Source organism: Moschus berezovskii, chromosome 2, assembly GCF_049115385.1.
Source record: "Moschus berezovskii isolate FMDL1 chromosome 2, NW_MosBer_1.0, whole genome shotgun sequence".
Lineage (NCBI taxonomy): Eukaryota > Metazoa > Chordata > Mammalia > Artiodactyla > Moschidae > Moschus > Moschus berezovskii.
The window spans coordinates 112390205-112413762 of record NC_142461.1 but is presented as its reverse complement, the minus strand read 5'-3'; the positions used below and the strand labels follow the sequence as shown (position 1 = coordinate 112413762).

The following is a 23558-nucleotide window of genomic DNA, read 5'->3' as shown; positions in this document are numbered from 1 at the left end:
TCACCTACAGGCCTCTCAGAACAGGTTTTGGACAGAGAAAGGGCTGAGTGGAGCCTTCCCTGTTTATTCTTTACAAATGTAATAATTATAATAGAAAAGTCATCCCTGGTGCAGTCATTATGGAAAACAGTATGGAGATACCTCAAGAAATTAAAATCAGAATGACCATAAGACCTAGAAATTTCACTTGCAGGTATTTATCTGAAGAAAATGAAAACATCAGTTAGAAAGGACACAAGCATTATTTACAACAGCCAAGATATGGAAGCAATCTAAATAACAATCAATAGATGAATGGATAAAGAAGATTTTGTATATATTAATATAATGGAATATTACTCAGCCAAAAGAATGAAATCTTGTCATTTGTGACAACATGAATGGACCTTGAGGGTATTATGCTAAGTGAAATAAGTCACGGAAAGACAAATACTGTATGATTTCACTTATATGTGGAATCTAAGAAATGAATGAATAAATGTAGCAAAACAGAAATGGTTGTAAATATGGAGAACAAACAGGTGGTTGCCAGAGGGTGGGGAAGTGAGGGGAGGAAAGAAATAGATGAAGGATATTAAGAGGTACAAACTTCCAGTTGCAAAATATATGAGTCATGGATATAAGAAATACAGTGTGGGGAACAGAGTCAATAAATGTAATACTTTGTATGGTGATAAAACTAGACTTATTGTGGAGATTATTTTTAAATATGGAATCACTATGTTGTCTATCAGGAAGTAATAAAGTGTTGTGGGTCAATTTACTTCAAAAACAAATTCATAGAAAGGTCAAATTTGTAATTACTAGAGAGAGGGGGTGGGGTGGGGGAATTGGATGAAGACAGTTAAAAGATACAAACTTCAATTTACAAGGTAAATAAGTACTAGGAATGTAATGTGCAGTGTACAACATGATAAATATAATTAACACTGCTGTGTGTTAGATATGAAAGCTTTTCAGTTCAGTTCAGTTCAGTTGCTCAGTCGTGTCCGACACTTTGCGACCCCATGAATCACAGCACGCCAGGCCTCCCTGTCCATCACCAACTCCCGGAGTTCACTCAAACTCATGTCCATCAAGTCAGTGATGCCATCCAGCCATCTCGTTCTCTGTCGTCCCCTTCTCCTCCTGCCCACAATCCCTCCCAGCATCAGAGTCTTTTCCAATGAGTCAACTCTTCGCATGAGGTGGCCAAAGTATTGGAATTTCAGCTTTAGCATCAGTCCTTCCAATGAACACCCAGGACTGATTTCCTTTAGAATGGACTGGTTGGATCTCTTTGCAGTCCAAAGGACTCTCAAGAGTTTTCTCCAGCACCACAGTTCAAAAGCATCAATTCTTCGGCAATCAGCTTTCTTCACAGTCCAACTCTCACATCCATACATGACCACTGGAAAAACCATAGCCTTGACTAGACGGACCTTGGTTGGCAAAGAAATGTCTCTGCTTTTTAATATGCTATCTAGGTTGGTCATAACTTTCCTTCCAAGGAGTAAGTGTCTTTTAATTTCATGGCTGCAGTCAGCATCCACAGTGATTTTGGAGCCCCAAAAAATAAAGTCTGACACTGTTTCCATTGTTTCCCCACCTATTTGCCATGAAGTGATAGGACCAGATGCCATAATCTTAGTTTTCTGAATGTTGAACTTCAAGCCAACTTTTTCACTCTCCTCTATCACTTTCATCAGGAGGCTTTTGAGTTCCTCTTCCCTTTCTGCCATAAGGGTGGTGTCATCTGCATATCTGAGGTTATTGATGTTTCTCCCGGCAATATTGATTCCAGCTTGTGCTTCTTCCAGCCCAGCGTTCCTCATGATGTACTCTGCATATAAATTAAATAAGCAGGGTAACGATATACAGCCTTAACGTACTCCTTTTCCTATTTGGAACCAGTCTGTTGTTCCATGTCCAGTTATAACTGTTGCTTCCTGACCTGCAGGAAAGCTTTTAGGAGAGTAAATTCTAAGAGTTCTCATCACAAAGAAAAGGTTTTTTATATTCTCTAAATTTTTATCTGTATGAGATGATGGATAGTCACTAAACTTACTGTGATGATCATTCTGTGATGTATGTCAAATCTTTGTGTTGTAGATCTTAATGTTACACAGTGCTGTATGTCACATGTCACATATCTCAAAAAAAACAGGAATTAAAAAACAAACAATAGCAAAATGATAGTCATTCCTCCTTCTCTAGGAAGAAGCAAGGTAGGGGTGTTAAACTAGTAAAGCTACTTCCACATGGAAGGGCCATCAGGAGAGGGGAAGAAGTGTTCCCACCCTAACAAAGAACTCTTCTGATTCAAAAGGATTTGCATTTATATTATAGATCAGTGAAACAGGATAGAAAACCCAGAAATAAACCCACACACATATGGTCCATTAATCGATGACAAAGAAGGCAAGAATATACAAAAAAGAAAAGACAGTCTCTTCAATAAGTGGTGCTGGAGGACTTCCCTGGTGGCTCAGTGGATGAGAATCTGCCTGCCAATGCAGGGGACACAGGTTTGATCCCTGGTCCAGGAAGATTCCACATGCCACAGAGCAGCTAAGACCTTGTGCTGCAACTACTGAAGCCCATGCGCCTAGAGCCTGTGCTCTGCAACAAGAGAAGTCACTGCACTGAGAAGCCTGAGCACAGCAATGAAGAGTAGCCTCCACTCTCCCCAACTAGAGAAAGCCTGAGTGCAACAACAAAGATCCAGCACAAAAAGTAAAATTAATTAATTAATATTTTTCAAAAAGAAAAGATAATATATTTTTTAAAATAAGTGGTGCTAGGAAACCTGGACAGCTACATAGAAAAGAATGAAATTAGAATATTTTCTCACACCATATACCAAAAAGTTCAAAATGAATTAAAGAGCTAAATGTAAAGCCAGATACTATAAAATTACTAGAAGAAAACATAGGCAAAACACTCTTTGACATAAATCACAGCAGTATTTTTTTTTAATTTTCTCCTAGAGTAATGGAAATAAGAGCAAAAATAAGCAAATGGAACCTAATTAAACTTAAAAGCTTCTGCACAGCAAAGGAAACCATAAAAAAATGAAAACACAACTTACAGACTGTGAGAAAATATTTGAAAGGACAACTTAAATAGACATTTCTCCAAAGGAGACATACAGATAGTCAGCTGGCATATGAAAAGATGCTCAATATCGCTAATTATCAGAGAAATGCAAATTAAAACTATGATAAGATATCACTTCACACCAGTCAGAATGGCCATCATTAAAAAGTCTACAGGGCTTCCCTAGTGGGTCACGTGGTAAAGAATCCACCGGCCTATGCAGGAGACACTGGTTTGATCTTTGATCTGGGAAGATCCCACATGCCGCAGAGCAAATAAGCCCATGTGCCACGACTATCGAGGATGTGCTCTAGAACCTGGGAGCCACAACAGCTGAGCCCACGTGCTGCAACTGCGGAAGCCCGTGCACCCTAGAGCCTGTGCCCTGCAGCATGAGAAGCCACCACAATGTGAAGCCTGTGCGCCGTAACTAGAGAAAAGCCTGCATAGCAACAAAGACCCAGCTCAGCCATAAATAAATGAATACAATTATTTTTAAAAAGTCTACAAATAATAAATGCTGAAGAGGGTATGGAGAAGAAGGAACCCTCCTACACTGTTGGTGGGAATGTAAATTGGTACAGCCACTGTGGAGAACAGTGTGGAGGTTTCTTGAACAGCTACAGAAAGAGTTATCTTGTGATCCTGCAGTCCCACTGCTGGGCATGTACCTAGAGAAAACTCCAATTCAAAAACACACATGCACCCCAGTGTTCTCAGCAGTACTATTTACAACTGCCAAGACACGGAAGCAACTTAAATGTCCATCTACAGATTAATGGATAAAGAAGACATGGTATATATACAATAGAATATTACTCAGCCACAAAAAAGAATGAACTAAGAAAAACAAGAGATCTCTTCAAGAAAATTAGAGATACCAAGGGAACATTTCATGCAAAGATGGGCTCAATAAAGGACAGAAATGGTATGGACCTAACAGAAGCAGAAGATATTAAGAAGAGGTGGCAAGAATACACAGAAGAACTGTATAAAAAAGATCTTCACGACCAAGATAATCACAATGGCGTGATCACTGACCTAGAGCCAGACATCTTGGAATGTGAAGTCAAGTGGGCCTTAGAGAGCATCACTACGAACAAAGCTAGTGGAGGTGATGGAATTCCAGTTGAGCTATTTCAAATCCTGAAAGATGATGCTGTGAAAGTGCTGCACTCAATATGCCAGCAAATTTGGAAAACTCAACAGTGGCCACAGGACTGGAAGAGGTCAGTCTTCATTCCAATCCCAAAGAAAGGCAGTGCCAAAGAATGCTCAAACTACCACACAGTTGCACTCATCTCACACGCTAGTAAAGTCATGCTCAAAATTCTCCAAGCCAGCTTCAGCAATATGTGAACCATGAACTTTCCAGATGTTCAAGCAGGTTTTAGAAAAGGCAGAGGCACCAGAGATCAAATTGCCAACATCCGCTGGATCATGGAGAAAGCAAGAGAGTTCCAGAAAAACATCTATTTCTGCTTCATTGACTATGCCAAAGCCTTTGACTGTGTGGATCACAATAAACTGTGGAACATTCTGAAAGAGATGGGAATACCAGACCACCTGACCTGCCTCTTGAGAAACTTGTATGCAGGTCAGGAAGCAACAGTCAGGAAGCAACAGGGAAGATTAGCAAGGCCCTGCCCAAGAATGCAAATTCGCAAAGCGTTCCAAATTTTTGATGTTTGACAAGAAACAGCAAAATTCTGTAAAGCAATTATCCTTCAATTAAAAATAAATTAAAAAAAAGATTGCTGGGAGAAATATCAATAACCTCAGATATGCAGATGATACCACTCTAATGGCAGAAAGAGAAGAGAAATGAAAGAGCCTCTTGATGAAGGTGAAACAAGACAATGCAAAAGCTGGCTTAAAACTCAACATTCAAAAAACAAAGATTGTGGCATCCAGTTCCATCACTTCATGGCAAATAGATGGGGATACAATGGAAACAGTGACAGACTTTATTTTTTTCTTATCCACAATCAATGCAGATGGTGACTGCAGCCATGAAATTAAAAGATGCTTGCTCCTTGGAAGAAAAGCTATGACAAACCTAGACAGCATATTAAAAAGGCAGAGACATTACTTTGCTGACAAAGGTCCATATAGTCAAAGCTATGGTTTTTCCAGTAGTCAGGTACCGATGTGAGAGGTGGACCGTAAAAAAGGCTGAGCGCCAAAGAATTGATGCTTTCAAACTGTGGTGTTGGAAAAGACTCTTGAGAGTCCCTTGGACTGCAAGGAGATCCAACCAGTCAATCCTAAAGAAAATCAACCCTGAATATTCATTGGAAGGACTGACGCTGAAGCTGAAGCTCCAATACTTTGGCCACCTGATACAAAGAGCTCTCTGGAAAAGACCCTGATGCTGGGAAAAACTGAAGGCAAGGAAAAGAGGACAACAGAGGACAAGATGGTTGGATGGCATCACCAACTCAATGGGCATGAGTTTTAGCAAGCTCCGGGAGACAGTGAAGGACCAGGAATCCTGGTGTGCTGCAGTAGATGGCATTGAAGAGTTGGACATGACTGAGAGACTGAACAACAGCAAAACTCCTTCCAGGTGAGCACCAGTATAGGCCCAGAAACATATGAAAATGTAGAAGTTTTCCAGTTATCTGGTTTCTACTCACGTTTCAGTACCTGAGGTTTTAACCTTGCTTCTTTATCTTGAAATATAGCACACCAGATTTTAATTATAGTAGCTTATAATAGCTTTGTAGCATTTTAGTAACTGGCAGAGACGGTTAATGGTTCCAGTATCCTTTACCCGCTTCTGTCTATAACAGGACTCTAAGCTTCTACCTGAGCATGTGACTCTCCATCTTTGTGTCCACCTACAGCAGCACACATGCGTACTATTGGAGGGACATAGACTTTATCTCCAAATAAAATGAAGAGTCATCACAGGGATTTGCACAGAGGAGTGACATGATCAGGGTCTTTCTGTTGTCAGCAGGCATTTATTTGCTCATCAGCAAAACCTGGTGAGTACAAGGCAAGGCATTTCTCAAATAGAACCAGACCAGAACTAAAGCTGCTCTACAGGCTGAGACTAGGATGACAGAGAACTGAGTGGGTGGCTCTCCCTTCACTTCACTCCAGTTCTTCTAAACATTTGGGTTTTACAGAAAGGGAAGGGGAATGGAAAGGGAAGGAGCCTGATGAGAGTTTTGGATCTTAGATTTATGAGACAGGATGCTATGCTGCTTCCAGAGATGTTTTTTTTTTACTTTCTGGTAGTTGTTTTCTCATAAAACTTTGAGCTTCCTCACTGAAAAAGATTTCAAAGCTTCAACTCATCCACTGCAATGGCCAGGAACATCGTTATTTATAACTTATGGAGTAAAAACACAGGTTCAAAAATAAATACATTTTTTAAAAGTAGGTTCACACAAGGCGGATGTCATTATGGAAAGATGCCCAGTTAGAACTACTTTTTAAAACATTACAGGTGCACTGATGAAAAACACAAGTAGGAAATACAAAGCCACAAAACGCACTGGGAGACTGAAGTTGTGTCCAGCCAAGAGAATAACTGGGCACAATTTTGATTTAAACTTTCTAACAATTCTGTGGACTAAGTGTGTGCTTTGATTTTGTTGGAGCTGAGGAAATGCTTGGACACAGTGGGGCTTCTAAACAGTGGGCAATTTCAGCCCCAAACCTTCTAAGAGAATTTCTTTCTTGTTTAAGAGACCAAGGTTATGGACTCTATCATGTTGCCTTCCTAACTTCTTTTAAAAGCAAAGACTTAAAAAAAACACAGATACATTGTTAAACCAGTAACTTTGGGTTTCCATTCCTACTTAATGACACTGGAAAATAATTGTATGTGTCCTTTGTGGTGTTGGAGAAGACTCTTTGAGAGTGCCTTGGACTGCAGGGAGATCCAACCAGTCAATCCTAAAGAAATCAATCCTGAATATTCATTGGAAGGACTGATGCTGAAGCTGAAGCTGCAATACTTTGGCCACCTGATGCAAAGAACTTACTCATTGGAAAAGCCCTTGATGCTGGGAAAGATTGAAGGTGGGAGGAGAAGGGGACGACAGAAGATGAGATGGTTGGATGACATCACCAACTTAATGGACATGAGTTTGAGTAAGCTCCGGGAGTTGGTGATGGACAGGGAAGCCTGGCATGCTGCAGTCCATGGCATCACAGAGAGTCAGACACAACTGAGCGACTGAACTGAACCTTGTGTTCTCTGAACCTGCTGTTAGGCCAAGTGGGAAATGTTATCTGAAAAATAACATTTTGGAGGCTCTTGACTGAGCCTCCAAAAATAAATGCCTTTTGCTAGAAATTAGAGGATATAAAAGCAGAAAGAAGCTCTAATAAGGACTGTATTTCAGAAACTTTTAAAATTATGAAGAACAAAGTGCTCTAAAACTTCAATTTCAATTATGTTTAGAGTTCCTGACTGGGATTATTTACCATTCTTTTCTTCTGTCTGATGTAAAGTCTCAGGTGGTAGTTAGTCAATTTCAACCTCACCTCCCCATTTACTTTCTATTTGAAATTTTGAAGAGGTCCAAAATTATTGAAAATTTATACCCAAACTGCTTGTTGGTACTATTATTCTGAGAATGATGTGTGTGCATGTGTGTGTGTGAGAGAGAGAAAGAAGTGGAATAAAACGAATTATCAAGTGATTTTTAAATTCTGTTATGCCAGGTGACTTTGAGAACCAGGGTACTTTCTGTGAAAAAAAGGGATATAGATATTGGGCTAGAAAACACTAGGTAAATACCCTGTGGAGCTTTTACCACTTCCTTACGATGCTGGGACCTTAGACATTTTTAACTGTAATTATCTCTCTCCTGTATTTAGTATTTATATTATTATGCATTTTAATTTTAGGCCTAGAAACATGGGACAATCTAGTAGCAATAAGCATCCATAGCATCCAGACTATGGTCTTGAAATACCAGTTTTCACTGCAAGAAATCAGGGCTACTTGGAGAAATAGCTGATTACAGGTTTGAGGTGGGAAATGTTCAAGATGAGCCAGGACAATCTTGTCACACCAGATAGCAAAGGAACCATCAAAAACAACTGGGGCTGTGCCAAAAGGAACTGGGAAGCAATCTGCAGAGCCTTTCACTGGCTCATGATAAATGGAGCGTCAATAAGAGTAACTGCAATGGACTGCAAGATGCTAAGTGTATTTAAATCCATGAGTTCATAATGATTAAAAAAACAATAAATCTAATAAATCACCTTTGAAGGATCATAACAACTATTCATTTTGCAAACTGGTACATAAAGTTAGGAATCAAGCCATTTCTTCTACCTTTCCCATACAAACTATACCTCCAGGTAAACAACTAGTAAGTGAAAGTTTCTCTTTATAGAAGTATATCAACAAATACACCAAGAAGAGAGAGCACTGGAAATCACCATTTTGCAATCCCTAATGAATTAAGGATTGGGTATTGAGCATCTACCAGAGAAGGAAATGGCAACACATTCTAGTATTCTTGCCTAGAAAATTCCGTGGACAGAGGAGCCTGGTGGGCTGTTGTCTGTGGGGTCGCACAGAGTCAGATATGACTGAAGAGACTTAGCATGCATGCATGCATTGGAGAAGGAAATGGCAACCCACTCCAGTGTTCTTGCTTGGAGAATCCCAGGGACAGAGGAGCCTGGTGGGCTGCCGTCTGTGGGGTTGGACAGAGTCGGACACGACGGAAGTGACTTAGCAGCAGCAGCAGCAGCATTGAGCATCTATGGCTGCTAAAATCTGAAAGAGACAATTATGTCTTTTGATGAAGGAACACACCACCACCTTTGAGGCAGTTTTGACCAAAAAAAAAAGAAAAATGAAACCTGAATTTGATTAAGCTTCTGGATCTAACTACAAACTTATAGGAAACATGGAGGACAGAGGAACATGCTAATCTACACAATAGGAACACAATCAGTACAATCTCAACCCTGGAAAAACAGAATTTAAATGATCTAGCTTCTTCAACAAATAAATTGCAAGGAGTTAAAGAAAGAAGAGCTGGATGGGGAACTTATAGATTAAGAGACCTTAAAAAGTTTTTCATGCATGTGAAAATAAAGGTTAATGTGCCCTTAAGCAAGTATCCTAGATCTTGATCCTATTGCACTTGCAGTTTAAAAATAAGATTTGTGAGAAACAGCAACTTTCAAAATTTTGATATTTAGAGTCTTCTTAATTAAGTAATACTTAAAATCATCTCCACAACTTTAATTATTTTGTAAAATAGTGTTTGCCCCCCCCCAAAGCAATGGCTTACATTTAATTACAATAAAATATTTCTCAGTCATACAACAGTGATTTGGAACTTGGAACAATTCCAACTGAAATGTTTATCTTTCTTAATCCTTTCTTAGTACATATATCAAGAGCAAAAAAAAAAAAAAAAAGAAATTTTGCAGACAGCAGGAGCTGGAAATAAAACATCTCAGATCACAAACTATTTTTCAAGATCCTTCACGAATCTCCAGATACTTTTCTATAAAATTGATACCATCATCCTTCAGAAAAAAAGTATGCAGAATATACAGATGAAATGTTAGACTCTGAGAAGACTAAGATGGGATTCATGATCTCAAAATTAGCCAAGAGACATAATATGCACATATTAATGTTAAATTCTTTAAATGTGACAATGGGAGTTGTACTGTGACTGAAACGGTTAGGAAAGAATTTCCAGTGGCTAGGCTTGGGGAGCCTGGTGGGCTGCCGTCTATGGGGTCACACAGAGTCGGACACGACTGAAGTGACTTAGCAGCAGCAGCAGCAGACTTGAGTCAGGATTTTATAAGATCTGGATAAGCTGAAAAGGAGGTGAAGACTATTCTAACTGTTCTCATCTGTTCATAAAAGAGATCTCTAAAGTACTACTGGATAAAAAAATTATTGGGTCAGCATTAAATGCAGATATTCTTAAAGGCAATAAAATAGTCTATAATTTAGTTGTTTCATTAATTCAGAAGCTTAATTGTTCTTCAGTTCAGCTGGCCCCAATTCAAGCAGCTTTACCATATATACAGTGATTTATTTTTATTGAAAATACAAAGTAATATTAAAAGTATTTAAATAATTTAAAAATCATTCCATATCCCCTACACTAATACAGTGAATTTCAGTTTGCATATTGCTTTCCACATGCATGAAGATTTTATAGTCATAATGATAGTGTGCATATCATTTTATATCGTGCTTACTTCACTTATCATATCACAGACATGTCCACGTTTCTACACAGTATTATTCCGAACAATTATTTTAATGGCAGTATAAGACTTCACTCTTTTTATTAACCCACTTTCTTCTTTGACATTTAGATTATTTCCAATTTTTTGTTATTGAAAATAATGCAGACATAAGCAACCTCATGCATTTATCTTTCTGTTTGTTATGCTTTAGGTTACAATATCAAGGAGTAAAACTTACAAGGAAAAGATATGGTCATTATTATGGCCCTTTCTATGTAGTACCATATTTATTCCCAAAGGGTTATATCTATTTAAAATGCCTTTTGAAACGAATGCATTAAACAGGTTCCTTCTAAAATTTAAAAATAAGTCAGAAGAATTAGGTAGTTTTACACTTACATATTTAAGGTTAAAAATAATTATTGCCTCTTAAAAAATGACGAGTGTGGGTAGATGATCTAACAGATTTTACTAAGTTTAGATGAGTTAAGCAATGCTTCCAAACTTTTCTCAAGTTATGGCACACTTGGAAAGTGATATGGTAGGTACAATGAAGAAAATGGACAAAGATGTTTCTAGCCCAAAAGCTGCAGTCCACTCAAGCAACCCCAGGAGATGTGGGATCCGTGTCTAGGCACCTCTGTCACCCAAAGTACCAGTGTACCTGGGAAGGGAAGCTCTAACTGACAGTGGGTTAAGTGTCTCAGTCCAATTCACAAAATCTAGTTAGTGGAAAATGAATTCAAATTTCTTTTCATCAATGTATTTTCTACTATATTACAATGTTCTACGTGCTTTCCAGCTCAAAGTTCAATTTCATATGCAGACACATATCTACACTTATGAACAAAGAGGATTTTCTAACATGCTTAAAGATACCTGACCTAGCAGTTTACCTCAAAGCTGAAAATTAAAAATAGTTCTTAGGATCAGCAAATATTCAACTACTTTCTCTGCAGTTTTTCAGATTTTCCATTCTTTTAGTTTATAAACTCTATGAATAGTAATCATCTTCTGCACAGTATCTTGTATATCTCTGTTGTCAGTAAATAATCATAACAATAAATACACTCTACGAAGGAAAAACACTAAACTTTAGTCCATTCTAAATAATTCTAAAGGTGAAAAAAAAAACCTAGGTGTTGATTTTGTAGAGGTAGAGAATATTCCCTCCTTATATTTCGAATTCCTTGCTAGCTCAGTGGAAACAATGTACACTGTTACATAACAGGATCATAAGAGACATTTCATTCCACAGAATGATTCTGACCTACACCCAGTGTCGCTGCTACCAGGAGACAAAATTCGCTACAAAGGCATTTCACTTTTTACCAAGTGTCCAGCAGTCCAAATCACCTTTGATGAGCAAAGACTATAGGTGTTGACTCCATTGATTTATTCAACTGTAAATATACAAAAGATTTTTCTTGACCATTAATCACTAGGTTGAGGTGTAGAGTGGGGGTTAGGAATAAGAATTTACCTATTATGTGCCAGGCCACAGTAACAAGTAAGAGACTCCAAACCCAACATTCTTTTCTCTCTACACCATGAAACAGTGATTACTTGGTCATTTCCTTGGACTTGATCAGACATTATACACACAAACACACCCGTGGGACCGCATGGCACTTGGAAGATTACCCACAATTTCCCACTTATTAAGATCTGGATCGTATTTCTCAATGCTTTGAAGATACGTCCCCTTTGAGTAGGAATAGCCCCCAGTGACATAAATGCATCCATTCATGATGACGGCACCACACTCCATCCTCCTTTCCATCATGGGCGCGATCTCTCTCCATGCATTCTGTTCAGGGTCATAGCATTCTGCAATTGTAGTTTGTCCACCAACTAGATAGAGCTTATTTTCAAATGGAACTGAACACAATCCATATTCTATTAAAAAGAAAAAAAAACCACATTTTTATTAGGGTAAACAAACAGATACCTTAGGGTAGTGATATAATAATGCTTTACAATTTGGCTTACAAAAATAGAGTAGTTGTGACATTTTGATTCCAGCACACACTACTGCAACATGGACCCTTAAAATCCACTCCCAATCATCAGGTTCAGATGACTAGTGCCTGCCACTGTCTTTCAGATTATCCTTAAACTGGCTTCTCAGGGTGCTGGGAAGAACTCATCCTCAGACCACTACCCTTCTGGGAACTTCCCAGCACAGGCACCTTTTCTCTATGCCTCTGGGTAAAAGGTGTAGCAGCAGAGTCCCTCTGCCATGAACATGTCCTAGGTAACTGGTGTAGGATCCTTCAGGTCTTAGCAGCTAACCCTGAACTGGTACGTGCTGCCACAGATGCTTGCCTCTCTCATACTGCTGGTTAAGGACACAAGAAGTTAGAGAAACACAAGCTAGTTTAGTGGGGTAACTACAGTCTGTGACCTTTAGAAGCCGTAGAAGGTGCTCAAAGGCAGAGGGCTGCTGTGTGCGGTCTGTGTCCTGGAGCTGGGAGTCCACTTCTTGGGGTTGAGCCTTCCAGGCTGTTTTAATTTCTTCCATTTTATCTCCCCCTCCACATCCAAACCTGCTGGCTGTTCAAGGCACTGGGATCTCTGGCAACTTCACTTCCCCTCCCTTCTTCCCAGGGCTGTGACTAGGATGAGGCAAGTGGTGTGCCTAGAGCACAAAACATGACGCGGTGCTTCCTCTCCCAGTGACCCCTTCTGTTTTGTGCCTCAGCGGTCTTTCTTGCCTGACGCTAGTCCCAGCCTGTTTCTTCTAACATCCCAGATCTTAGTGCTCACATCACTCCCAGCCTGTGAGTTCATTCTATGGAATATCAACTACAGACCTGGAGGAAGAGCAGGAGTTGTCAGTGGGATGAATATTATAGCAAATAAATGAAGAGTTAGCTTTCCATTGCTGAGCTGTTCCTTCTGGCTGGAAGTCTTTTCTTTTCCCAGGTCTTTGCACAGCTGCCTGCTTCTCATCATTCAGGTCTCAACTTACTGTCAGCTCCTCACAGGGCGTTCTCCTGTCATCCAGCCTACAGGAACCAGTCAGCTGTCTCTACCACATCACCCTACTTTAATTCTCTCTGTAGTGCATCTCACGATCTGATGTGCTTCCTGTTCACAGTCTCTCTCTTCCTTCCAGCAGGGCAGGAACTGTGTCCTGCCCAGTGCTCCATCCTATTTGGAGGATGGCAAATGTCTGGCACCTTGTAAGGACTCAGTAAACGCTTGTTGGATCAATGAATGAATTGTACCTTGTACCCTCTGTGCCCAAATATGCACTCCCAATACTTAATGGGAAAAAAACTTAAAAGGCCTTCTTTAGAAAGAAAGAATGTACAATCATTCTTTGATTTCCCCGGTAAGTAGGGAAGGCAGGTTCTTATCAGTAAAGCTATTTAGGCATCAAAGCATAAGGAAAAGTCTGAGAAGATTGGTATTTCTGCTTTGAGTCCACATGCTGATGTTCTCCAGTTTCTGACATCCAAGAATTCTCCCACCTCTGAAAACCCCCATTTATTCCTTTTCAGTTAAATAAATGTAGAATTTTTATAGGATTTCATTATTTTGAGTACTTGTGACATATTATTTATATAAATTATGAGTCATTCTGTTAAATGGTTACTGTGAAAATTAATGATGATACAAAAATTTTATCAGTTGGTATAAATGATTCAACAGTGAGCTTAGTAGGCTATTTCTAAATTATTCAAATCTTACCCAAAAAATCATCATTTTGTGACTCATGTTAAAGAATCTCAATCTTTCCATAGCAACAAAAATGTCCAAAATAAAGCGACTCCTGGACTCTCTATTCTGATTCATTGATGTATGTATCTGTTTTTGTGCCAGTACCATACTCTTTTGATTAATGCAGTTTTGTAGTATAGACTGAAGTCACTGATTCCTCCAACTCTGTTCTTAAGAGTGTTTTGGCTATTCAGGGTCTTCTGTCTTTCCATGCAAATTTTAAAATTATTTGTTCTAGTTCTATGAAAAATACCCTTGGTGTTTTGATAGGGATTGCACTGAATCTGTAGACTGCCTCAGGATAATGTGGTCATTTTAACAATATTATTTCTTCCAATCCATGAACACAGTATATCTTTCCATCTGTTTGCGTCATCTTCAGTTGCTTTCATCAGTGCTTTAGTTTTCTGAGCACAGGTCTTTACCTCCTTAGGCAGGTTTATTCCCAGCTATTTTATTTTATTTTTTGATGCAATAGTAAATGAGATTGTTTATTTAACTTCTCTCTCATTGTTAGTATACAGAAATGCAATAGATTTCTGTATGTTAATCCTGTATCCTTACAATCAATTAACTCTACAACAAAGGAGGCAAGAATATACAATGGAGAAAAAAAAGTCTCTTCAATAAGTGGTATGCTGGGAAAACTGGACAGCTACATGGAAAAGAATGAAATCAGAACACTGCCTCCCACCATATACAAACATAAACTCAAAATACATTAAAGACTTAAATGTAAGGCTATTTACTATAAAACTCTTAAAACATAAGCAGAACACTCTTTGACATAAATTGCACCAAGATCTTTTTCAGTCCACCAGTTAGAGTTCAGTTCAGTCGCTCGGTCGTATCCAACTCTTTGCAACCACTTAAGAGTAATGAAAATAAAAACAAAAATAAACAAATGGGACCTAACTAAACTTAAGACAACCCTCAGAATGGGAGAAAGTATATGCAAATAAAGCAACTGACAAAAGATTAATCTCCAAAATACACAAAGAGCTCGTGTGACTCAATATCAAACAAACAAACAACCCAATCAAAAAATGGGCAGAAGATCTAAACAGACATTTCTCCAAAGAAGACACACGGCTAAAAAGCATATGAAAAGATGTTCATTATCACCAATTATTAGAGAAATGCAAATCAAAACCGCAATGCAGTATTACCTCACACTGGTCAGAATGGCTATCATCAAAAAATCTACAAACAGTAAGTGCTGGTGAAGATGTGGAAAAAACAGAGCCTTCCTATATTGTTGGTGGGAGTGCAAACTGGTATAGCCACCAGGGAGAACAGTATGGAGGGTCCTTAAAAACCAATCAGAGAACTACCGTATCTTCCAGAAATCCCATTCCTAAGCATACATCTGGAGAAAACCATGATTTGAAAAGATACATGCACCCCAGTGTTCACTGTAGCACTGTTTAAAATAGCAGATGAATGGATAAGAAAATAGCAGATGAATGGATAAGAAAGCTTTGGTATATATACACAATGGAGTATTTTTCAGCCATCAAAAAGAATGCATTTGAGTCAGTTCTAATGAGGTGGATGAAACTGGAGCCTATTATACAGAGTGAAGTCAGCCTGAAAGAAAAACATCAATACAGTATACTAACACATATATATGGAATTTAGAAAGATGGTAACCTTAACCCTGTATACTAGACAGCAAAAGAGACATAGGTGTATAGAACAGTCTTTCGGACTCTGTGGGAGAGGGTGAAGGTAGGATGATTTGGGAGAATGGCATTGTAGCATGTATATTATAATATGTGAAATGAATCACCAGTCCAGGTTCGACGCATGAAACAGGATGCTTGGGGCTGTTTGCACAGGGATGACCTGGAGGGAGGATATGGGGAAGAGGGAGGTGGGAGGGGGGTTCAAGAGGGGGAACACATGTACACCTGGGGCGGATTCATGTCAATGTATGGCAAAACCAACCAATATATTAATGTAATTTGCCTCCAATTAAAAAAAAATAGCCAAGACATAGAAGCAACTTAATGTCTATCAAGACATGAATGGATAAAGATGTGACATATTTATACAATAGAATATTACTCAGCCATAAAAAGGAATAAAATAATGCAACATAGATCTAATCATATTAAGTGAAGGAAAGCAGACAAAGACAAATACCATGTGATATCACTTACATGTAGAATCTAAAAAAATGATACAAATGAACTTATTTACAAAATAGAAATAGACTCACAGACGTAGAAAACCCAAAGTGGGTAGTGTGGTGGGGAGATAATTAGGAGTTTGGGGATTAACATATACATACTACCATATATAAAACATGTGAACAATATGGACTTATTGTATAGCACAGGAACTCTACTCAGTACTCTGTAAATGGTCTATATGGGGAAAGAATCTAAAAGAGAGTGGAGATATACATATATATAGCTGGTTCACTTTGCTGTATACCTGAAACTAACACAATATTGTAAATCAATTAAACGTCAATAAAAATGAACAAATAAACATTTTTTTAAATGACAAAGCAAAAAACACAATAGATAAACAGATAAAAAAGATATGGTGTATGGTGTGTTTTATATATATATATATAAAGGAATACTATTCCACAATAAAAAGAATGAAATTTTGCCATTGGCAACAATGGGTGGATTTGGAAAGTATTAGGGCTTCCTCGGAGAAGGCAATGGCAAGCCACTCCAGTACTCTTGCCTAGAAAATCTCATGTACAGAGTAGCCTGGTGGGCTACAGTCCATGGGGTCGCTACTAGTCGGACACGACTGAGTGACTTCACTTTCACTTTTCACTTTCACACATTGGAAAGGGAAATGGCAACCCACTCCAGTGTTCTTGCCTGGAGAATCCCAGGGATGGCGGAACCTGGTGGGCTGCCGTCTATGGGGTCGCACAGAGTCGGACACGACTGAAGTGACTTAGCAGCAGCAGTAGCAGTAGGACTTCCCAGGTAGCACTAATGGTAAAGAACTCTGCTGCCAATGCAGGTAAACGTAAGAGAGGCAGGTTCGACCCCTGAGTTGGGAAGATCCCCTGGAGGGGGGCATGGCAACTCACACCAGTATTCTTGCCTGGAGAATCCCATGGACAGACGAGCCTGGTGGGCTATGGTCCATAGGGTCTCAAAGAGTCAGACAGGACTGAAGCAACTTAGCATACATGGAGAATATTATGCTAAGTGAAACAAGGCAGACAGAGAAAGACAAATATTGCATGAATCACTTATATGTGGAATGTAAAATATAAAACAAGTAGTGAATACAACAAAAAAGAACTAGACTCACAGATCTAGAGAACAAACTAGCGGTTACCAGTGGGGAAAGGGAATGGGGTCGGGGCAAGATAGGTGCAGGAGATTAAGAAAGTACAAACTATTATGTATAAAATAAATAGACTAGAAGGATATATTGTCAAACACAGGGAATACAGCCAATATTTTATAATAACTATAGTGTGTAAAATTTTTTTTAATTGTAAATCACTATGTTGTACATCTAGAACTTATATTGTACATAAACTACATCTCAGTTTTTTAAAAGTATAAAAATAAAGTGATTCCTGGTATTTTTTCCCATTACCCAAATGCAACGTAATGTTCTGTTATAGTTCATGGAAACTTCCTCAGCTATAACTGACTTTTCTTATTGGTCACTCTATGAAGCTACTGAGGCTAAGGTACTGTCTCTTGTTTATTGAGCTTCTAGCACTGTACACAGCATTAGGAAGCACTCAGCAGATATCTGTTGGACAAATGAATGAATGAACAATTTCAAACCCAGTATGAAAATAGCTCAGAGTTTACACACAAATGTTCACTATAAAAACATGGTAGTCCATATTCAGTTTTACAAGTGATTGGAACAAAGCCATGCAGGCATTCAGAAACGACCATAATATTTTCAGGTATTCAATATCCACTTAAAAAAAATGCTTTAAAAATTTTACTGAAGATTTTTTTCTCACTGAAAAGAACTGTAAAGCTTATCTAATCTAACTTCCTTATTTTGCTGGAAAATAAGACCCAAGAGCTTAAGCTGCTGCCCAAGATTAGACAAGTAAATAAACGGCAGAGCCAAGAGAGAACATTCTCCCCATTGGACACAGCTCTCCACGGATTTTTCTTCCCTATCACTTACGCTTCTCCTGGGTTCTTCACACGTTCTTCTTTCTTTCTCAGCTCATCCTTTAACTAATGCTGTTTCCCAAGATTCTGCTCATTTATGTATTAGTCCCAACCTCCCAAGGCATCTATTCACCTCCACGCCTGACCATCATCTCTAAGCAAACAATGCCCTGGTCTCTGTATTTACCCACCTTCTTCCTCCTGAGCTGCAGAACCCACTTCCCATTGCTTTCTGGACAGCTCTTCTGAGTTGTGTTAGTTGTCCAGTCATGCCCAACTCTTTGCAACCCCATGGATTCTAGCCCAGCAGGCTCCTCTGTACATGGAATTCTCCAGGCAAGAGTACTAGCGGGTTGCCATTCCCTTCTCCAGGGGATCTTCTCAACCCAGGATTGAACCCTGATCTCCTGCATTGCAGGCAGATTCTGTACTGTCTGAGTAACTAGTTCTTGACATTTCACTCAAAACTGAGCTTGTCATCCCTCCACTTCTCCCCTCCCATTGGTTGCTACTTCAATGCTGCCAGTCAGTGAGCCAGAGAGTCTTGCCATTATCTCCAATGTCCAGTCTCCCAAGGGGGTGATCACTCCCATTCACTCAATGGTGAACCTATACTCTTCCTCACACCTGCCTGTTTTCTACTCCTACCACTGCAGGCTTTCAGTATTTCTCGCCTGGCATATTACAGCTTTAGCAGGCCTCCCTGCCATCTTTCTCCCAGTCTACTCTCAGAGGAACTCTTTTCTTAAAACTGAAACTGACAATGCAGCGTTCTCTTGCTCTGAAAACTTTGGTAGTTCTCTATTTTTAAATATGGAGGCCATTCAAAGCCCTCCATGACATGATTTTCAAAGGAACCTTGTCATTCAGTCTCCCATTCTTCCCTCTTGCATCTCACTCACACTTCTACTCCCAAGAACTGGAGTAAACCTGGAATCTTCCATCAGCCTTCCTTCATTGGCTAACTTTCTGCCAGAAAGCCTAAATCATAACAACGACTCCTGGAAGCCTTCTGAGATCATCAGATTCCCCTTAATTAGACATGCTCTCTCTATACTCAATTTCAGTAGCACCTACTTGTAAGATTGTCTTGTGTTCCTGTTATGTATATGTATTTACTACTATATTCTGACTTCCTGTGACAGTAAAATTATTCATCTTTAATGTCTCATGTAATAACTATCAATAGAATGGTATCTTTCCCAAGGTCAGGTCTCAATAAATGTTATCTTGAATTTGATGGAATTATATTCCCCTGTCTTTCAACTATACAAGGCAATCACCCTTAAAAGCATTAAGAAAAAAGATAACATTTATATTACCTTTTAAAAATAATAATAGTCATTTAGTTGCAGTCTAAGCTACATATCTATAAGGTAGGCTCGTGACTGACATTTTACATTCCTCAGGATGTGCTCCTAAAATGTATAGGAAGCATGTTGTTGTTCAGTTACTAAGTCATGTCTGACTCTTCTGTGACCCCATAGTCCTCCTCTGTCCATGAGATTTCCCAGCCAAGAATACTGGGGTGGGTTTCCATTTCCTTCTCCTGGAGATCTTCCCAACCCAGGGACCAAACTGCGTCTCCTACATTGGCAGGCAGATTCTTTACCACTGAGCCACCTGGGAAGCCCCATAGGAAGCATGAAAAAAAGTGAAAGTGAAGTCACTCAGTCGTATCCGACTCTTTGCGACCCCATGAACACCAGGCTCCTCCGTCCATGGGATTTTCCAGGCAAGAGTACTGGAGTGTGCTGCCATTTCCTTCTCCAGGGAATCTTCCCGACCCAGGGATCGAACTCAGGTCTCCCACATTGTAGACAGACACTTTACCACCTGAGCCACCAGAGAAGTTCCAAAAGTTGCTATAATTCAGAGGATATAGATCCAAATGCTTCTCAGAGCCAAGGAGATAACAGATTAGCCGAATGAAGCAGGCTAGGGGTAAGAAAAACAGCAACCCCCACCCCCCGCCAAGGTCTATGATGTGATGAGCATGGAATCGATGGTGGTGAAATGGAAGCCTCATCTGAAGGGAATAGCCACTACCTGGCCCCAGTGATTGTTGCCAGGAAGGAATATGATCCAAGGTTGACAGATCTTGCAATTTTCCTAAAGGCCAGAAATAATTATTTTTATTTGAAATCTCCTGAATTTTAAATATTTATAACAAGCCAGTTAAAAGTATTTTGAACACTGTGAGAGCCAAACAGAAGATATACAACATAGGTGATAATATATCTTCATCTCTCATTTTATGTTCAATATGAATCAAAATGCTCCATGTGGAATTCTATGTTCCCAGGGATTGATACTGTAATTTAATATTCATTTCTGACTGATTTTTCAATTTTCCATGGCTTTACATACTTTGGGTTAAGTCTTACTAAGCCACCTGGAGTGGCTCTCCATCACTCAACAAGCCATATCCAGTTTAAGTGTGTTATGGAAGATTTATTCTTAAAGGAATCCCTTTATGAAATATAAATTAAGCTTCTAATGTAGACAACTGCCCTCTGATTTGTTGATCTGACTTTTCATATGTTGGATCTTCTTTGTAAAGATAAGTCAGAATAATATCTAACTTATAAGGTTAACATGAGGATCAAATGAAGTAACAGTGTAGTTGTTCAGAGCATGGGCTCCCAGTCAGGCTACCTGGATCTGAAACTCACAACAGCCTGAGCTAGCTGACCATGGGCAACCAATTCACTGTCTGTGTGCCTCAGTGACCTACAAAACAGTAGTAGTGTCTAGTTCTCTCGCATCTCTCGCGTCGCGACGCGAGAGACGCCGGCCCCGGAGCAACGAACCACACAAAGAGGTGCGGCCGAGAGGAGCTACCCCACACCTGAGGCCAGGGCCGGCGGCCGAGAGGAGCTACCCCACGTCCAACAGGCGGTGGCTGCGCGGGCGCAGGAGGGCCGAGAGGAGCTACTCCATTCAAGGTCAGGAGGGGCGGCCTTGAGGAGATACCCCTCGTCCAAGGTAAGGTACAGCGGCTGCACTTTGCTGGAGCGGCTGTGAAGAGATTTTCCACGACCAAGGTAAGAGAAACCCAAATAAGATGGTAGGTTTTGCTAGGGGGCATCAGAGGGCAGACACACTGAAATCATAATCACAGGAAACTAGTCGACCTGATCACATGGACAACAGCTGAATGTGGTCCACTGGAGAAGGGAATGGCAAACCACTTCAGTATACTTGCCTTGAGAACCCCATGAACAGTAACAAAGGGCAAAATGATAGGATACTGAATGAGGAATTCCCCAGGTCGGTAGGTGCCCAGTATGCTACTGGAGCTCAGTGGAGAAATAACTATAGAAGGAATAGAGGGATGGAGCAGGAGCAAAACCAATACCCAGCTGTGGGTGTGACCAGTGATAGAAGCAAGGTCCAGTGCTGTAAAGAGCAATATTGCATAGGAACCTGGAATGTTAGGTCCATGAATCAAGGCAAATTGGAAGTGGTCAAACGGGAGATGGCAAGAGTGAACATTGACATTCTAGGAATCAGTGAATTAAAATGGACTGGAATGGGTGAATTTAACTCAGACGACCATTATATCTACTACTGTGGGCAGGAATCCCTTAGAAGAAATGGAGTAGCCATCATGGTCAATAAAAGAGTGTGAAATGCAGTACTTGGATGCAGTCTTAAAAATGACAGAATGATTTCTGTTCGTTTCCAAGGCAGACCATTCAATATTACAGTAATCCAGGCCTATGTCCCAACCAGTAATGCTGAAGAAGCCAAAGTTAATAGGTTCTATGAAGACCTACAAGACCTTTTAGAACTAACACCCAAAAAAGATGTTCTTTTCATTATAGGGGACTGGAATGCAAAAGCAGGAAGTCAAGAAACACCTGGCTGCTGCTGCTAAGTCACTTCAGTCGTGTCCGACTCTGTGTGACCCCATAGACGGAAGCCCACCAGGCTCCCCCGTCCCTGGGATTCTCCAGGCAAGAACACTGGAGTGGGTTGCCATTTCCTTCTCCAGTGTGTGAAAGTGGAAAGTGAAAGTAAAGTCGCTCAGTCGTGTCCGACCCTTAGCGACCCCACGGACTGCAGCCTACCAGGCTGCTCCATCCACGGGATTTTCTAGGCAATAGTACTGGAGTGGCTTGCCATTGCCTTCTCCGAGAAACACCTGGAGTAACTGGCAAATTTGGCCTTGGAGCACGGAATAAAGCAGGGCAAAGGCTAATAAAGTTTTGTCAAGAGAATGCACTGGTCATAGCAAACACCCTCTTCCAACAACACAAGAGAAGACTCTACACAGGGACATCACCAGATGGTCAACACCGAAATCAGATTGATTATATTCTTTGCAGCCAAAGATGGAGAAGCTGTATACACTTAGCGAAAACAAGACCAGGAGCTGACTGTGGCTCAGATCATGAACTCCTTATTGCGAAATTCAGACTTAAATTGAAGAAAGTAGGGAAAACCACTCGACCATTCAGATATGACCTAAATCAAATCCCTTATGATTATAAACTGGAAGTGAGAAATAGATTTAAGGGACTAGATCTGCTTGATAGAGTGCCTGATGAACTCTGGACGGAGGTTCGTGACATTGTACAGGAGACAGGGACCAAGACCATCCCCATGGAAAAGAAATGCAAAAGAGCGAAATGGCTGTCTGAGGAGGCCTTACAAATAGCTGTGAAAAGAAGAGAGGCGAAAAGCAAAGGAGAAAAGGAAAGATATAAGCATCTCAATGCAGAGTTCCAAAGAATTGCAAGGAGAGATAAGAAAGACTTCCTCAGTGATCAATGCAAAGAAATAGAGGAAAACAACAGAACAGGAAAAACAAGAGACCTCTTCAAGAAAATTAGAGATTCCAAGGGAACATTTCATGCAAAGATGGACTCGATAAAGGACAGAAATGGTATGGACCTAACAGAAGCAGAAGATATTAAGAAGAGGTGGCAGGAATACACAGAAGAACTGTACAAAAAAGATCTTCACGACCAAGATAGTCACGATAACGTGATCACTGACCTAGAGCCAGACATCTTGGAATGTGAAGTCAAGTGGGCCTTAGAAAGCATCACTACTAACAAAGCTAGTGGAGGTGATGGAATTCCAGTTGAGCTATTTCAAGTCTTGAATGATGATGCTGTGAAAGTGCTGCACTCAATATGCCAGCAGATTTGGAAAACTCAGCAGTGGCCACAGGACTGGAAGAGGTCAGTCTTCATTCCAATCCCAAAGAAAGGCAATGCCAAAGAATGCTCAAACTACCGCACAATTGCACTCATCTCACACGCTAGTAAAGTCATGCTCAAAATTCTCCAAGCCAGGCTTCAGCAGTATGTAAACCGTGAACTCCCAGATGTTCAAGCAGGTTTTAGAAAAGGCAGAGGCACCAGAGATCAAATTGCCAACATCCGCTGGATCATGGAGAAA

At 40.0% G+C, this 23558-nt stretch overlaps 2 protein-coding genes across 3 annotated transcripts in view; one reads left to right on the top strand and one right to left on the bottom strand.

The window, feature by feature from the left end:
• The window catches only part of CFAP210 (cilia and flagella associated protein 210), a 95452-nt gene that overhangs the window by 11676 nt on the left and 60218 nt on the right, over window positions 1-23558 (top strand). The window lies entirely within an intron of this gene.
• Window positions 4638-23558, bottom strand: part of KLHL23 (kelch like family member 23) — a 28951-nt gene continuing 10030 nt past the window's right edge. For both annotated transcript variants that reach the window (XM_055398290.2, XM_088829938.1), the window contains one exon: window positions 4638-12180. In XM_055398290.2, coding sequence (XP_055254265.1) covers window positions 11870-12180 — 311 coding nt within the window. In that variant the 3' untranslated portion in view covers window positions 4638-11869. The remainder of the gene's footprint in view (window positions 12181-23558) is intronic.